This window comes from Penicillium paradoxum, assembly GCF_028828445.1.
Source record: "Penicillium paradoxum strain IBT 22861 chromosome Unknown utg000004l_segment0_segment0, whole genome shotgun sequence".
In the NCBI taxonomy this organism is placed as follows: domain Eukaryota; kingdom Fungi; phylum Ascomycota; class Eurotiomycetes; order Eurotiales; family Aspergillaceae; genus Penicillium; species Penicillium paradoxum.
In genome coordinates this window covers 2,811,907-2,825,563 of record NW_026643182.1, presented here as the reverse complement: position 1 = coordinate 2,825,563, position 13,657 = coordinate 2,811,907, and the positions used below count along the sequence as shown (strand labels likewise).

The following is a 13,657-nucleotide window of genomic DNA, read 5'->3' as shown; positions in this document are numbered from 1 at the left end:
TATGTATTTCAAGACAGGCTCTCGCCAGCTATACAATCTGTGTATAATCCCCACTGCTCATTCTAAATAACAAAGTACCCAGCAAGTAAAAAGCGATCACGAGAGAAAAACATCACTTGTCTAGACTATACTCCCCGAAAAAATCAAAGATATACTCCGTCGCGTTGAAAACGTATTTGCCCAACGTGCACTGGTCAAGATGTCGGTCATAATCACCATGACCGATAGTACTCGCCCAGCAATGACCATTCTCACCCTCACGATAATGCTGAACAATGCCCTTCTTCCCATCGCAATCCCAAGAAACATGCTTCACAAGCGGCTTCTCAAAGATAGTCTCATTCCTAGCCCACTTTGCATTGTCTCCACATCCATTTCGAGCCGCCCAGCCCTGCAGAATACCAATGAGAGGCAGCTTAGGATTACTCTTCGCGTTACCATCAATGGGTGCAGTAGCATCTGTCGTACCATGGAACTCCAGAAATGGATATCCCTCTGCACGTTCTGCGGGCGAACAGGCTCCTACACCCTCAATTTCGTCGGTATCATACCAGGCTCCGCTGACAGCCGCGAAAGCCGCAAATCGGCTTCCAACTGTGGCATTGCAGGCGATTACCCCAGTGAATCCGCCGCCGTTTGACTTGCCTGCCGAGTATACTCTGCTTGTATCAATACACAGAGTGTTTTCCATGTAGTCAAGCAGGTCATTGGTAAAATCTAGGTCGTTGGGACGCGATATTTCTGCCTTCGGGTTGGAGAGCCAGTACCCGTTTTTGCTGTCTGGGTAGATAGCGATTCCGTCGGGGTTGAATTCTGGGTTCGAGAACTGAGATAGGGTTTCTTCTTCTAGCATGTCGCGGGTCGCTCCGTGGAAGGAGAAGTATAGTGGTGTTGGCTTGTTCTTGTCATAGTTGGCTGGGATATAGAGTCTGTATTGCCGCTCTGTGCCTGGGAGGGTGAGGTTTTGGCTTGATCCTACTGTTGGAAATCTAGTAGGTATGTCTTTACCGCAACCTGGGGTTTTTCCTGTAACGATGCTCGTGAGGACTGCGAAGCTGAGTAGGATTGTGAGATGCATGTTCTTTCAGGTTGCTTTGGGGGGCACTACACAACCCGCTTCTCACAGAACACCTTTATATTGACGGATCAGGCCGCAGAGCTGGCAACCAGTGCGGGGCTGCGAGGGAAGGCAGGGATATAGGTTGCATATTGTCCGAGGGGTTGCTTGGGGGAGTTGGGTGATCAGCTCCTTGCTGGATACAGAGAGATACGGTGGAGTTAATGCACATATTGCACATCTTTGGTACATTGAGCTGGACGAGATTACAATGTCCTCTTATGACAATTACCGTAGAACTGGGACTCTCTGATACCCATCTGCTGAAAAAGCATTGAGGGCGATTGGTTGACGAGTGAAGCCGCACCCATGTATATAGTTTCCCAATCGGGGAGGCCCCCGGCCCCAATATGCGGGGTTGATGAATCGGGGCAGTTCGCGCTGTTGAGACTTGTGCTTCGGATATGTATATAGCCCGATGAATAATGAAAAAGATTCGGCATGATGATTGGCAAAAGAGAAAAAAACAGAAGGGGAGAAAAAAAAACAAAAAAGAAATGTGCATCATCCGTGAATCGAACACGGGCCTCGTCGATGGCAACGACGAATTCTACCACTAGACCAATGATGCTGGTTCATGTATTGGCCCACCGCTTTGTGTATTGTATTCGTATTGCAATTTAGATTTCATCGCTCCCGCCTCAGGTCAATCAGAAGCTCGCCCTCGCTATTTCCTGGAGCTCCAACAGTCGCAACCATGGCAGCCGTTTCTGCAGCTAACATTCCTCCCAATGCGACGTGAGTAACACATGCCCTCCGCTGATCAACTCCCAAGCTAACAAGTCTTCGCAGAGTATATGTGCGTCTGTCCTTCCCCCTCTATCATATCAGCACTCCGCTCCCGCATGACCGCTCGATACTGACGGCTTCCTTTGCATTAGGTCAAAAATCTAGACGAGCGAATCAAGGTCGAACAGTTGAAAGTCTCCTTGGAGGAGATCTTCTCTGAATATGGCAACATTCTAGAGGTCGTCGCAAAGACCAACCTCAAGGCCAAGGGCCAGGCTTTCATCGTCTTTGACAACGTCGACTCCGCTACCCGTGCTATCGAGGACATCAATGGCTTCGATCTCTTTGATAAGCCTATGGTGCTAGCTTATGCGAAAACACAGAGTGATGCGACAGTCCAGCGGGAGGGCGGCAGCGAGGAGCTGGAGGCTCACAAGCGGAGACGCTTAGCTGAGAAAGGTACGTTGGGCGACACTTTTGTTGCAGTGTACGAAATGGCCGAATCCATGCTAATTACAATTGCTTTACAGAGCGGAAGCAAGCCCACGAGGCCCTCGAGGCACAGAAGAAACTCAAGCGTCCTGCCGCCGCCGTCGAAGCCGCACGCCCAGCCAAGACTATCAAAGGTGCAGGTCTCAAGCCCAGCGCTGGTGCTGCGACCGCCGTCATTCCGGACGAGTACCTGCCGCCCAACAAAATCCTGTTTTTGCGGGAGCTGCCCGACGACGCAACCGAGGAGAGTCTATCTGCTGTCTTTGGCCGGTTCGAGGGATTCCAGGAGGTCAGATTGGTTCCTGGTCGCAAGGGAATTGCATTCGTCGAGTACGAGGCCGAGGTTGGAGCAATCAGTGCGAAGGAGGCTACGTCGGGCATGCCCATGGGCGAGCAGGGCAAGGCGATTCGCGTTACCTACCAGCGACAGTAGTCATGGGTGGTATGTTGCATGCTACAAAATATCCCGGTCTTGTTATTTCTGGCGTTTGGAAGGTCTCGTCTCCAGTATCTGTGTATTAGAAATTCGGAGAGCTGTATCACTGTTCTCTTGCTGAGGCAATGCATCAAGGGTGCGTATCACATGAAGTTCAATATGTCATAAAGTAGATAAAATGAGCCTTGGGGCTAAAGTGAGTATGGGCGTACAAAGTAGTACATGTGGATGGGGAAAAATATGCCAACGATGAAAGAGTATCAATGCGAAACAAAATAGCAATCTAGAAAATAACATCATTGTCTTCCTCTTCGCCCAGAATATCTGGCGTCTCTTCTGGTTGAACGGCCACTACAGCAGCAGCCGGTGCGTTTGCCGCCTGCTCTTCTGCTTTCTTTTGACGGGCAGCTTCCATCTCAGCGTCCGCGGCAGCAACATTTCTCTGCTTGTTGCCCGAGACCTTCTTCAGGCGGTAGAACTCCTCTCGATCAAGCTCATCGAGTTCGGAGTTGATGTCTTGAACATGGTTAGCCAGTACAAGGGGAATTCGATATGACGGTACAAACATTTAATGGTGTTCTCAGTTCGAGGGATGATAACTTGCTCACTGTTGGAAGATGTGTTAGTATGCAGAATGAACACCCCATTTGAGAAGTTCGATCCTACATTGCATTGACTATATCATACAAGTTAGTAACCACACGATAGCTGTCACAATCCATGGGAGTATGACTTACCTCTTCGGTTGACAACCTTGATAACCTCATCCAAGATCAGGAATGCAGTCTGACACCAGTAATCAGCGATATTTTGGCCATTTCATATAAATCATGCATACCTGTAAGCTCGCCAGTTCCACCAGTGTCTCGACAGCACGTGCATATGTCTCCCGGCAGCGTGCAATCTGTTGTCCTCCCTTTCCTAGACCTGTTAAACCGAAGTCATTGACTCCATCCTGTGTGTAGCTTTCGAATGCCGGCAGCAAAACTCCGGAGACGTTCTCTTGCTTAGCTCGCACGCGGAAACGTGCCTGCTTGGCGGACTCCTGGATTTGGTAGCCGATATCTCCACCGACAGCGTAGCTTACTTCGGCCAGCGAAAAGGCCGCGATCTGCATGACCCGTCCCATCTTTTGTTTGGCTTCATCAATGCGACGTGTGATGTCTGTCGACTATTATTAGCGGCCCGATAACGCGGGGAGCGGGAATGTGTCGGTTCATACCTCGGAAACGCCTGTTGAAGATGGAAGGTTAGCATATCGTTTGATAGCCATCAAGTTATATCATCCATACTTTGTTAGAGCTTCACTCTTTCTCTTCAGTAAACTATGGCCGATCTCCGCCCCCTTCAGCTTGTTCTTCATCAACCCCAATGACTGGCGAGTTGGGAATACTGCCTCTCGGCCCTGAACAAAAGTTAGATGAATTCAATAGACATAACTACACATCGAGAGTCGACTCACCACGGCGCCGGACATGACTGCAATAAATCAAAAGTCACAACAGATCCTGGTTGTTTAGTGAACCCAGTGCGCCAGCGGCCACATTGATATGACGCCGATAACGCTCCACCGCCCGCCAGATATGGGTATATCACGTGACTCCAATCAATGTGGGAACCTCATCCGTTTATGGGTTTGGCCTTCGACGCGCAGCCTACAGCTTTCTGTTTATGCGATTTCTCTCTATGCTGGTACATTGACCGCTCAATCAGATTTCGCTCGACTGAGTGGCGCAATGCCAGGGACGCTTTTGCCCCCGAGATCACACCGGCAGCACGCAGAGATGGATCGATCATCTGCGTCCAGGCCGGACCTGTACTTGATTGTAAGTTTTGACTGTTCGTATACTTTGAACATGAAGCTTACTCCAGTACTATTAGACCGACCAGGACATTATCTACGAACAAGATCTGTTACGCGACGCAAGCAGTGTCAAACCTTGGCTTGCCTACATCGAATTCAAGCAGCAAAATGGCACCCTTTACGAACAAGCATTTGTATGTGACGATCAGCTCTTAGGCTCGAGCTAGGATGATAACTAACTATATGGCTCCTATCAGGTCATGGAGCGTGCTTGCAAGCAGCTGCCACGGTCATACAAGTTGTGGAAGATGGTAAGTTTCTATGTTATGATGGTAAGTACCTGTCGTGCTGATAATTTCTTAGTATCTTGAGTTCCGCACAAAGCATTTGAAGGGTCGCAATCCTACGGTATATCGCGCCGAGTACCAGAAAGTGAATGCACTCTTCGAACGAGCCTTGATTCTTCTGAACAAGATGCCGCGCATCTGGGAAATGTACCTCTCGTTCTTGCTTCAGCAGCCTCTGGTGACCCAGACTCGGCGAACATTCGATCGTTCTCTACGCGCTCTGCCAGTTACCCAACATAACCGAATCTGGAGACTTTACAAAGGCTTTGCTCGGTCTGCTTCTGGACAAACTGCCATCAAAATCTTTGCTCGGTACATGCAAATCCACCCCGAGAACATTGAGGACTACATCGAACTTCTCATTGAAATGGGTGAATACACAGAAGCCGTCAAGAAGTTCATGGATATTCTCGACGATCCACGTTTCAAATCCAAGAATGGCAAGGGTCCATTCCAATTATGGTCAGAAATGGTTGATCTCCTAGTCTCCAAAGCTAAGCAGATTAAGACTGGTCCTCAGGTTGGAATCGATGTCGATGCTATTCTCCGGAGCGGTATTGCTCGCTTTGCTGACCAAAGAGGCAAGCTTTGGGCTGGTTTGGCTACGTACTGGATTACCAAAGGCAACTTTGAGAAGGCACGGGATGTCTTCGAGGAGGGAATTACTACTGTCATGACAGTCCGTGATTTCACTCTCATCTTCGACTCCTATGTCGAGTTCGAAGAGTCTGTCATTGGCAGCCTGATGGAAAGCGCAGCTGCGCGGTCTGACAAGGGCAAAGCAGACGAAGAAGCCGACTTTGATCTTGATCTTCGCATGCTGCGTTTCGAGCAGCTGATGGACCGCAGACCATTCCTGGTGAATGATGTACTGCTTCGACAGAACCCCCACAATGTCATCGAATGGGAAAAGAGAGTAGCACTTTGGGGTGACAACAAGCAAGAAGCTGTCCAAACTTACACAAACGCCATTGCCGCAATCTCCCCGAAGAAAGCCCATGGGAAGTACTCTGAGCTTTGGGTGAATTATGCCAAGCTTTATGAGAACGGCGGAGACTTGGACACTGCACGAGTCATCTTTGACAAGGCTGTTAAAGTTCCTTTCAAATCTGTGGCCGAACTTGCAGAGACATGGTGCGAATGGGCCGAGATGGAGCTCCGCGCCGAGAACTTCGACAAGGCGGTCAGTATCATGGCGAAGGCAACACAAGCACCTAAGAAGTCGACTGTGGACTACTTTGACGAGACATTGTCCCCGCAACAGAGAATCCACAAAAGCTGGAAACTGTGGAGTTTCTATGTTGATCTTGTCGAGAGTGTCTCGTCTTTAGAAGAGACCAAGAAGGTCTACGAGCGCATTTTCGAGCTGCGTATTGCCACACCCCAGACTGTTGTCAACTACGCCAATTTGTTGGAAGAAAACAAGTACTTCGAAGAATCCTTCAAGGTATACGAGCGAGGATTGGACCTTTTCATGTACCCGGTTGCCTTCGAACTCTGGAACTTGTACTTGACCAAGGCTGTAGATCGCCAAGTCGGTATTGAGCGACTCCGAGATCTATTCGAGCAGTCATTGGAAGACTGTCCCCCCAAGTTTGCCAAGCCTCTTTATTTGATGTACGGCAACTTGGAAGAAGAGCGCGGTCTTGCACGACATGCGATGCGAATCTACGAGCGCGCGACTCGGGCAGTGTCCGACGAAGATCGTTTCGAGATGTTCGAATTCTACATCACGAAGTCGGCTTCGAACTTTGGTCTCACCTCTACCAGACCAATCTACGAGCGTGCTATCGCAGCTTTGCCCGACCAAGAGGCCAAGGAAATGTGTCTTAAGTTCGCGGAGATGGAGCGCAGACTTGGTGAGATCGATCGTGCTCGTGCAATTTACGGCCACGCATCTCAATTCTGCGATCCTCGCACAAACGCCCCCTTCTGGCAGAAGTGGGAGCTATTCGAGAGTTCACACGGCAACGAAGATACCTTCACCGAGATGATCCGTATCAAGAGAAGTGTCCAAGCCCAATACAAGTATGTTATCTACGCCACTACAGTACTAATGATATGTGCATCTGCTAACATTATTTACAGCACCGACGTCAACTATATTGCCTCCCAAGCCATTGCTAGGGGTCAACAGCAACCCGCGACAGGTGAACAGGGCGAAGGCGACGAGGATCAAGAACGCGCAGATGCCATGGCAGAGCTGGAACGTCAAGCCCGTGCTCCAGTGGGCTTCGTGGCTGCCAGCAGCGGTCCAGAGGGTGGTACCCGTCCTCCACCCGCGGCTCAAGGGCCCGTTGTCCCTACTGCTAATCCTGATGCTATTGATCTTGATATGGACGAGGAATAGACAGAATAGGCTACCCAGGTGATATGGGTCATGTTTTCAGAGGAAAGAAACATCTCACGAAACTTTTTTCTTTCATATTTGCTCATCTGTGATCTTTTTTTTTTGGGTCTCAACCATCGAACTGTATGTTGTATGCAACTTGCTATCTTTCTCCATTTCAGTATAAGTATTTTCTTGTGATGGATTGTCATCTCCGTCCCATCTCTTCTCTTCTTCCCACAACTAACTGCATTTCAAATCATGACTTGTTCTCTTTTGTTTTTCAGGAGGCTTCTGCCCTGCTATGATTTCTTGTTCAATTTCTTTTCTACTCTCCAAGTTTTGGGATACCTGATTATTGACAATGGGGCGTTGTATTATTGTATCTGTATGTGTATAGATTAGGTAGCCCAAAGGAAAGCTACATCTGTGTTGTGACTCTCGTTCTGCTCATTGTGGTTCAACTGCCGACAAATGTTCGTTTTACTGGGAAATCCCAAGCCTTATTGGGACCTAGTGTATTTTTGCACGCCTAGTGTTTTGGCACGTAGCACCGATCATTAAATCAAGCTATTATCTACATGTGGGACATAGAACCGGGGGCTATTCTAAGAAGAAGAAAAACGCAAAGAGAGCAAAAGAATCGAAAAATTAAGAAAGATACGTCGTACATCCACGGAAATATTCATCATCCCTTCCATCTAGGGAGTACCTTCCTTGGACTCTTGAGGCTGGGTCTCGGCGTTGGCCTCCACCTCCCCGGTTTCTTGTTGAGGTTCGGTATCTTCACTCTTCTGCTCTTCCTCGCTGGCCTTTTCTGCCTCATTGGGCGGTTGTGGAGATGAGACTGTAGAGCCTGGGTGAGACTTTACGAGCTCCTGGGGAACATCTGGGAAGATCTCCGAGAATAGATCGGGCAAGAACCGGCCAAGGCGTTTGCGGGTCTCGTTCCAGATTTCTTCCTTGCTCGGGTCTTGGGATGGGGATACGAGGTAGCCACCATCGGCCATGACAAGAAGAATGTTCTTCAAGCTTTCGGGGACTGCTTCCGCCTGCGAAAATGAGAAAATAGATATGTTAGTCGAGATCGATATTGGTCGAATCGAGTAGTGGAGTGGAATCATTAACTTACCAAACTATCACCCTGACCACTGTTCATCATACGGTCTAGGATGTCCAAGATCCTGAGCCAGAGAGGAAGCATACCCGTCCGGTTGGGAAGCTGATCGAGGAAGCGTAGGAAGATCTTGCAAACCAAAGTTGCGGCTTGGAATCGTGTCTCACTCATGCCAAAGGGATCAGAGTGGTAGACCTCTGGCTTCAGAAGCAGTATGACAAGCGGGAATAAGACCTCATCGAAGATGCTAGTCCACTCTTGATCATCGCTCGAGACTAGTTCGGCGGAGAGAAGGGACCTCTGTAGCGTGGAAATAGCATGGTGCCGGATATCGCGACATGGGTTGATGCATTGGCCGGTCAGTGACTGGAAGATAGGCGACCAGTAGGCGGCCCAGGCTAGAATTTCGCAAAATATTAGAATATCGCCATAAAATATATTGTAGATGGTATGTTATTACCTTCGTTCTCTTCGAGATGGGATTGTTTGATGAGAGCCGGAACTCGTCCAGTCAGATGATAGATCAGGCCGATTGCCTTCACGCCGCGAGTCACGACTTGATTCTCACTATGATAGAAGAGGTAAGTAGAAGTACGGAATATGATTGCACGGCAATATACCTTGACTTGGGTTGTTTGACGCCCTTGTTACGACGGGCTTGAGCATCTCTGTGCCGTTCTTCGATAGATCCCACACGTCCCGCGCTGACGAAGTCGTTGGCCAAGCTGACCACAAATTCGTAGTTGTCAGCGGTGATGATATCGGGCATTGACTGGACAATGCTTTGGAGGAGATCGAAAACAAGCGAAGCGACCGCCTCATGTTGGTGAAGTCTTTGCAAAATTGACCAGAAATCCGGAGAAATTGTGATCTCATTTCGTAGACGACCTGTGTGGCCAATGCACCTGGCTAGACCTTTCACTGTGGGAGTCGCCACAGTTTCCAAGATATCCTGGTCAAATCCAGAAATAGCATGGAGTACAACAGGTACGCGCATGAAGTGTTGGTCCTGAAATGATGTCAGTACAGAAATGAATGTATCGGAGGCACAACATACATGGCTCAGTCGCAACAGATTCAGGAGGTATGAGACAACACGAGACACGGCCAGCGGGTGGAGGTTTTTCGCATCGCGCACCAGTGTCTGAAGGGTTGTTGCTAAATTTTCACCAAGGACTTCCAAAGTCTTTTCGTCACGGAGAGTGAGCACGGTTGCCAACTCCAGAACGAAGATCATCGAGGGATCATATTTGGGCTGGTTGGGATCAACCCTGTTGTTTGCAGGTCTTGAACTGGGTGTCGGGCGTTCGGGTTTTACAACAATCACTGCTGGTGCATTCTCCTCGGGAAGCAAGGACAGCAAAGCCTCCACAAGCATCTCCAACGAAGAAAGAGGAAGAGACCTTTGAGAAATGTCAGCACCATGGCCATAACTAGTTCAAATGTAATGTTTACTGACTTGATATTTGTCAAGATTTCGGAGATAGAGCACGCTGTCACACAGTCCACTGTGCAAAGGGTGTTGTCAAGCTCCTCATCTGAGGGCTCAGGAGGATCATCTGCTGCATAGCTTGAAAGGTAAGATGTAAATGCAGACAGGATTCCAGTGTCGTTATTACGTCCATCCCGATCAACCACCTGTGACGGAGGCTGCAATGGAATCGGAGATATTTCAAGCTCGGATGTCAGTTCAGCATCAAATGGAGGGATGAGAGAGTTGATGAACAAGTTGCTCAAGATGCGGACGACATATTCCCAGCCTTGTTTGACGGTTGCCTCATTTGTCGAGAGTACTCGGAACAGTACAACAGTTGCTAGTTGTGCTCTGAAGTCTCGGCCAAATTTGACAGCCAGCTCGCTTACCATTACACTCTTCTGACCGACCTGTACCTCTGTGTTGAGCGCTGTGCTTGGAGGCTTGCTAGTAGCCAAAGTACTAATTGACGCAAGAGAAAAGATAATACGATCAAACGTCTCGGTCAAGCCATAGCGAGCAGCGATCTGTGCACACTGGTCGAAACCATTGACAACACGAGAATATACTGCATCGTCGGATGCAGACATGAAGACGTAAGAAAGAGTTGCAATCACTGGTTTCCATGTAGCCTTGAACATCTCGGCATCATACACGTTCGTCTCTCCGACAATGATGTCGCCATCAGATGAAGACTTTAGCAACAGTTCTTTCCAGGCATAATCAAATGCATGCTTGTTTTCATGTTCGTCGGGAAGAATGATCTCCTCGTTTTTGATAGAATTAAAGATGTCCTGGAGGAAATCCTCTGTGAAGTCACCACCCCCATTAACGCCTCGCAAATTCTTTGCGAACCCAGCGTAAGTCATACGATTTTGGGATTTCACGTTGGGGTTGTAGAGTTCGGTGTTCAGCATGATGATAGCATAGGTCAAGATGTAGAGTGCGTCTTTGTCGGCGATAGTGTCCGGCTTCACTTTGTCCATATAATGTTCCGCAAACGTCGTCACAATGCGCTCAATAAGGGGCGATTCACCGGGTAGACGGAATGAACTAAGTAGCTCTCGAAGTGCTTCAATCGCAGTACGTCCTGAGAAGTCAAGAAGATCGACAAATGCGCCTAACAGCCCCTCGTTGTTACGTTTGGAGATATACTCTCCGAGCATCTTCTTTGACACGCGGGACGTTCCTTTCAAGAAGCGAGCGACCAGAACGGGGTTCTGAGCATCCTCAATCACACCATGGCTTGCGAGGAAGGCGATGCCTTTCTTGGGATCTTCATTGAACATCTGTGTTCCCTTAATAATGAGCTTTTTTGTCTGGCGTTGTTTTCTCAACTTCTCTTGGGGAGGATAGTCTCCCTGTACGTGTTCATCATCCAATCGATCATAGATAAATTGCACATAGCCCAAAAGAGCGTCCAGACATAATGGAGGAACATTGGTAGTGCTCCAAGTCGCAGAGTCAGGGAAAGCATTGCGAGAGAGCAATCCAATCAGGTCCTCGCAAAGATCCGCTCGGTCCACTTCACAATCGTAGTTGACGAAAAGTTCAACGATGAAGCTAGGTATGCGTGACAACAAGCCAATGCTTTCAATCATTGCCTCTCGGGCTTCGGGCCTTCGTGATCCACCCTCAAGTCCTAACTTCTGTCGATCTTTGACGGGAACAGGTGTAGATCTGCCGCTGTTGGCTTGTGAAGCCGGCTGCTTCACCAACTTGGGTGATTGAGGAATGCCTTCATAGAGGGATGGGTCAATGCCAGGTTCTCGCGGTATTTCCACGCGAGGGTGCAAGCAAGCCACCAAGTACGAGATATAAAGTTCTTGTTGCAATTTCAAAACCGGCCTGCAGGTTGATAGCAATGTTCCAGCCACTCTCAAAGAGCCAGTCAGGATAGCCATCTGTTCTGACCTCACTAATTGGAAGAGATATCGACAAAGATCGTCCTTGGCCAAAGCAGCCAAACTGGGATGCCGAGCAATAGAGGGACCTGCCACCTCCAAGGCAACATCAATAATGCGAAGTGCCATCACTCGCATTGCGTCGGTGTGCTGTCGGTTATGAGGATCCAAGAGGTCGATCAAGACACGGAATAGCTCTCTGATTGATGGCAATGAATAAGGCTGAAGCTCAGTCTCGGTATCATCGTTCGGGCTTGGTGGTGCGGCTTCTGCGCTACCATTTCCGGATTGCTCAGGTGAGCCCTCCCGGCTGGTGCTGCGTCGCTCTGCCACAGCTGTGTCTCCGCTGATGGCTGACAGGTGCTGCGATGTGACGGTATCTCCATTGACTGACGGGTCCATCTTCAGACGAGATGTTGAATCATCTTTTGTGTCTTCACCTGCAAATGGTTCCGGACCTGCGGGAACTTCATGATCAAGATGCGACAGGCGCATAAAGATTACCTGGCACATTTTAACCATTGCCATTTCTGCAGATCTCCGCAGTACCTCCGACAGACGGCCCTGACAGCACATGCTCAATCCTGTTTCCATCATTTCGCAGACACTCTCGTCGCCCAAAAGCTCGCCTTCCGGTCGCGAAAGTATGCCCTCCATCAGTTTCAGAATCCTCAGTAGCACTATCTCGTCTGCCGATGAGTCGCTAGCTTCGAACCTGCAATGTGTGATCGCAGCTGAGAGTAGCTGCATCGCCATAGGGAGACGGGGAGAATTTGGGTTGATGATATTGTACGAAAGGAACTTGGTAATGGAGACCAAGGCGATAGATGTAATTGCGGCGGAGGTCGAGGAGGAGCGGATGACCTGTAAGAATGGATGGAGTAAAGCCGGGGTATCAAAAGTTCGGATGTCTTTGCAGTCTTTCAAATCGCTTCGCAATCGTGTGAAAGCCGATATCAATGGGTTGTCCTGCATGCTCTTCCCCTTCTTCCCTCGCAAACCCCACCGGTTGGCCAGAACATGGTCTTCGTCGAGACGAGGTGTGGATTGCCCATTTCTGCGTGGATTTGGGCTCGGGGGAGCAGATGTATCCCGCTCATAGACACGAGAGGCTCCATTGCCGCCCAAGATGGCGGAGACCGAGGAATGAGCCCAGCGGGCATGCTTGCGCATAGACGAAGTGACAGTGATACATTCAGTGGTCACCAAAGCCACGGGATCGATGGCAATGGTAAGCGATGACGAGTCCATGGTGGGATCGAGCATCGCAAAAGATGCTCGCTGCTGTGACACCATTTTGGAGGTTGGAACGAAACAGCTGGTCTCTCCATCATCATACTGCTGCTTGCCTTATCGAGCTTAGCGTCTTCCCCGCCCACTCACCGCCTACGCCAGGGGCTGTATCGAAGCTTTACCACGGAAGCGGTATTGGAGCATTTCTATTGGACCAGAATCGGAAACTTCGGGGTATCGGAGTACCATGGAGTATTGGGGTGCATCCATGGATGCAAAATGTTTGATTTCGCCAATATTGACATCCTTCAATGTCCATTTCAGACTACATGGCACTATAACGTTATTAGATGTTTGAATAGGAGATTAAATGTGACAGCTACCTCCGGCTACATGGCCTGGGTATATGTTTCCGCATGCACGCGTTTATCGGCGCATAATATATTCCCTCGGCGATCATTGATATAGTGGCTGATATATTTTCCGAGTAAATAAATGTGGATTTCCGCATCAACCACGCGTGCTATTTATGGCGAAGGTATCTTCAGCTGTCCAAGACATAATGGCCATTGTATTTTAAACCGATCCATATAGAATTTGGACCCGTGCTCAGTAGATCTGGGACCCTGCCCAGAAAGTCATAGCATTAAGCTCGTGTACGACGATTTGGGACTA

General features: G+C 49.1%; 5 protein-coding genes across 5 annotated transcripts; 2 read left to right on the top strand and 3 right to left on the bottom strand.

Annotated features, from left to right (window-relative positions):
• Positions 1-112: 112 nt before the first annotated feature.
• On the bottom strand, positions 113-1,078 carry N7457_004765 (CE1 family esterase; the record flags this gene model as incomplete). Its single annotated transcript, XM_057175810.1, has 1 exon — positions 113-1,078. The coding sequence occupies one exon, from the start codon at positions 1,076-1,078 to the stop codon at positions 113-115; it is 966 nt and encodes a 321-aa protein (XP_057032857.1).
• Positions 1,079-1,814: 736 nt separating this feature from the next.
• Positions 1,815-2,771, top strand: N7457_004764 (U1A/U2B'/SNF family RNA-binding protein; the record flags this gene model as incomplete). The annotated part of the gene is made up of 4 exons (XM_057175809.1): positions 1,815-1,855; positions 1,910-1,916; positions 1,999-2,305; positions 2,377-2,771. 4 exons carry the CDS (start codon positions 1,815-1,817, stop codon positions 2,769-2,771), a joined length of 750 nt encoding a protein of 249 aa, XP_057032856.1.
• Positions 2,772-3,057: 286 nt separating this feature from the next.
• Positions 3,058-4,251, bottom strand: N7457_004763 (H(+)-transporting V1 sector ATPase subunit D; the record flags this gene model as incomplete). The annotated part of the gene is made up of 8 exons (XM_057175808.1): positions 3,058-3,290; positions 3,341-3,381; positions 3,441-3,450; positions 3,512-3,560; positions 3,613-3,938; positions 3,997-4,007; positions 4,067-4,179; positions 4,237-4,251. The coding sequence occupies 8 exons, from the start codon at positions 4,249-4,251 to the stop codon at positions 3,058-3,060; spliced, it is 798 nt and encodes a 265-aa protein (XP_057032855.1).
• Positions 4,252-4,510: 259 nt separating this feature from the next.
• Positions 4,511-7,275, top strand: N7457_004762 (mRNA splicing protein SYF1; the record flags this gene model as incomplete). Its single annotated transcript, XM_057175807.1, has 5 exons — positions 4,511-4,600; positions 4,656-4,772; positions 4,836-4,889; positions 4,942-6,953; positions 7,014-7,275. The coding sequence occupies 5 exons, from the start codon at positions 4,511-4,513 to the stop codon at positions 7,273-7,275; spliced, it is 2,535 nt and encodes an 844-aa protein (XP_057032854.1).
• Positions 7,276-7,955: 680 nt separating this feature from the next.
• Positions 7,956-13,045, bottom strand: N7457_004761 (uncharacterized protein; the record flags this gene model as incomplete). Its single annotated transcript, XM_057175806.1, has 6 exons — positions 7,956-8,306; positions 8,387-8,769; positions 8,832-8,938; positions 8,992-9,380; positions 9,429-9,774; positions 9,831-13,045. 6 exons carry the CDS (start codon positions 13,043-13,045, stop codon positions 7,956-7,958), a joined length of 4,791 nt encoding a protein of 1,596 aa, XP_057032853.1.
• Between the last annotated feature and the right edge of the window lie 612 nt (positions 13,046-13,657).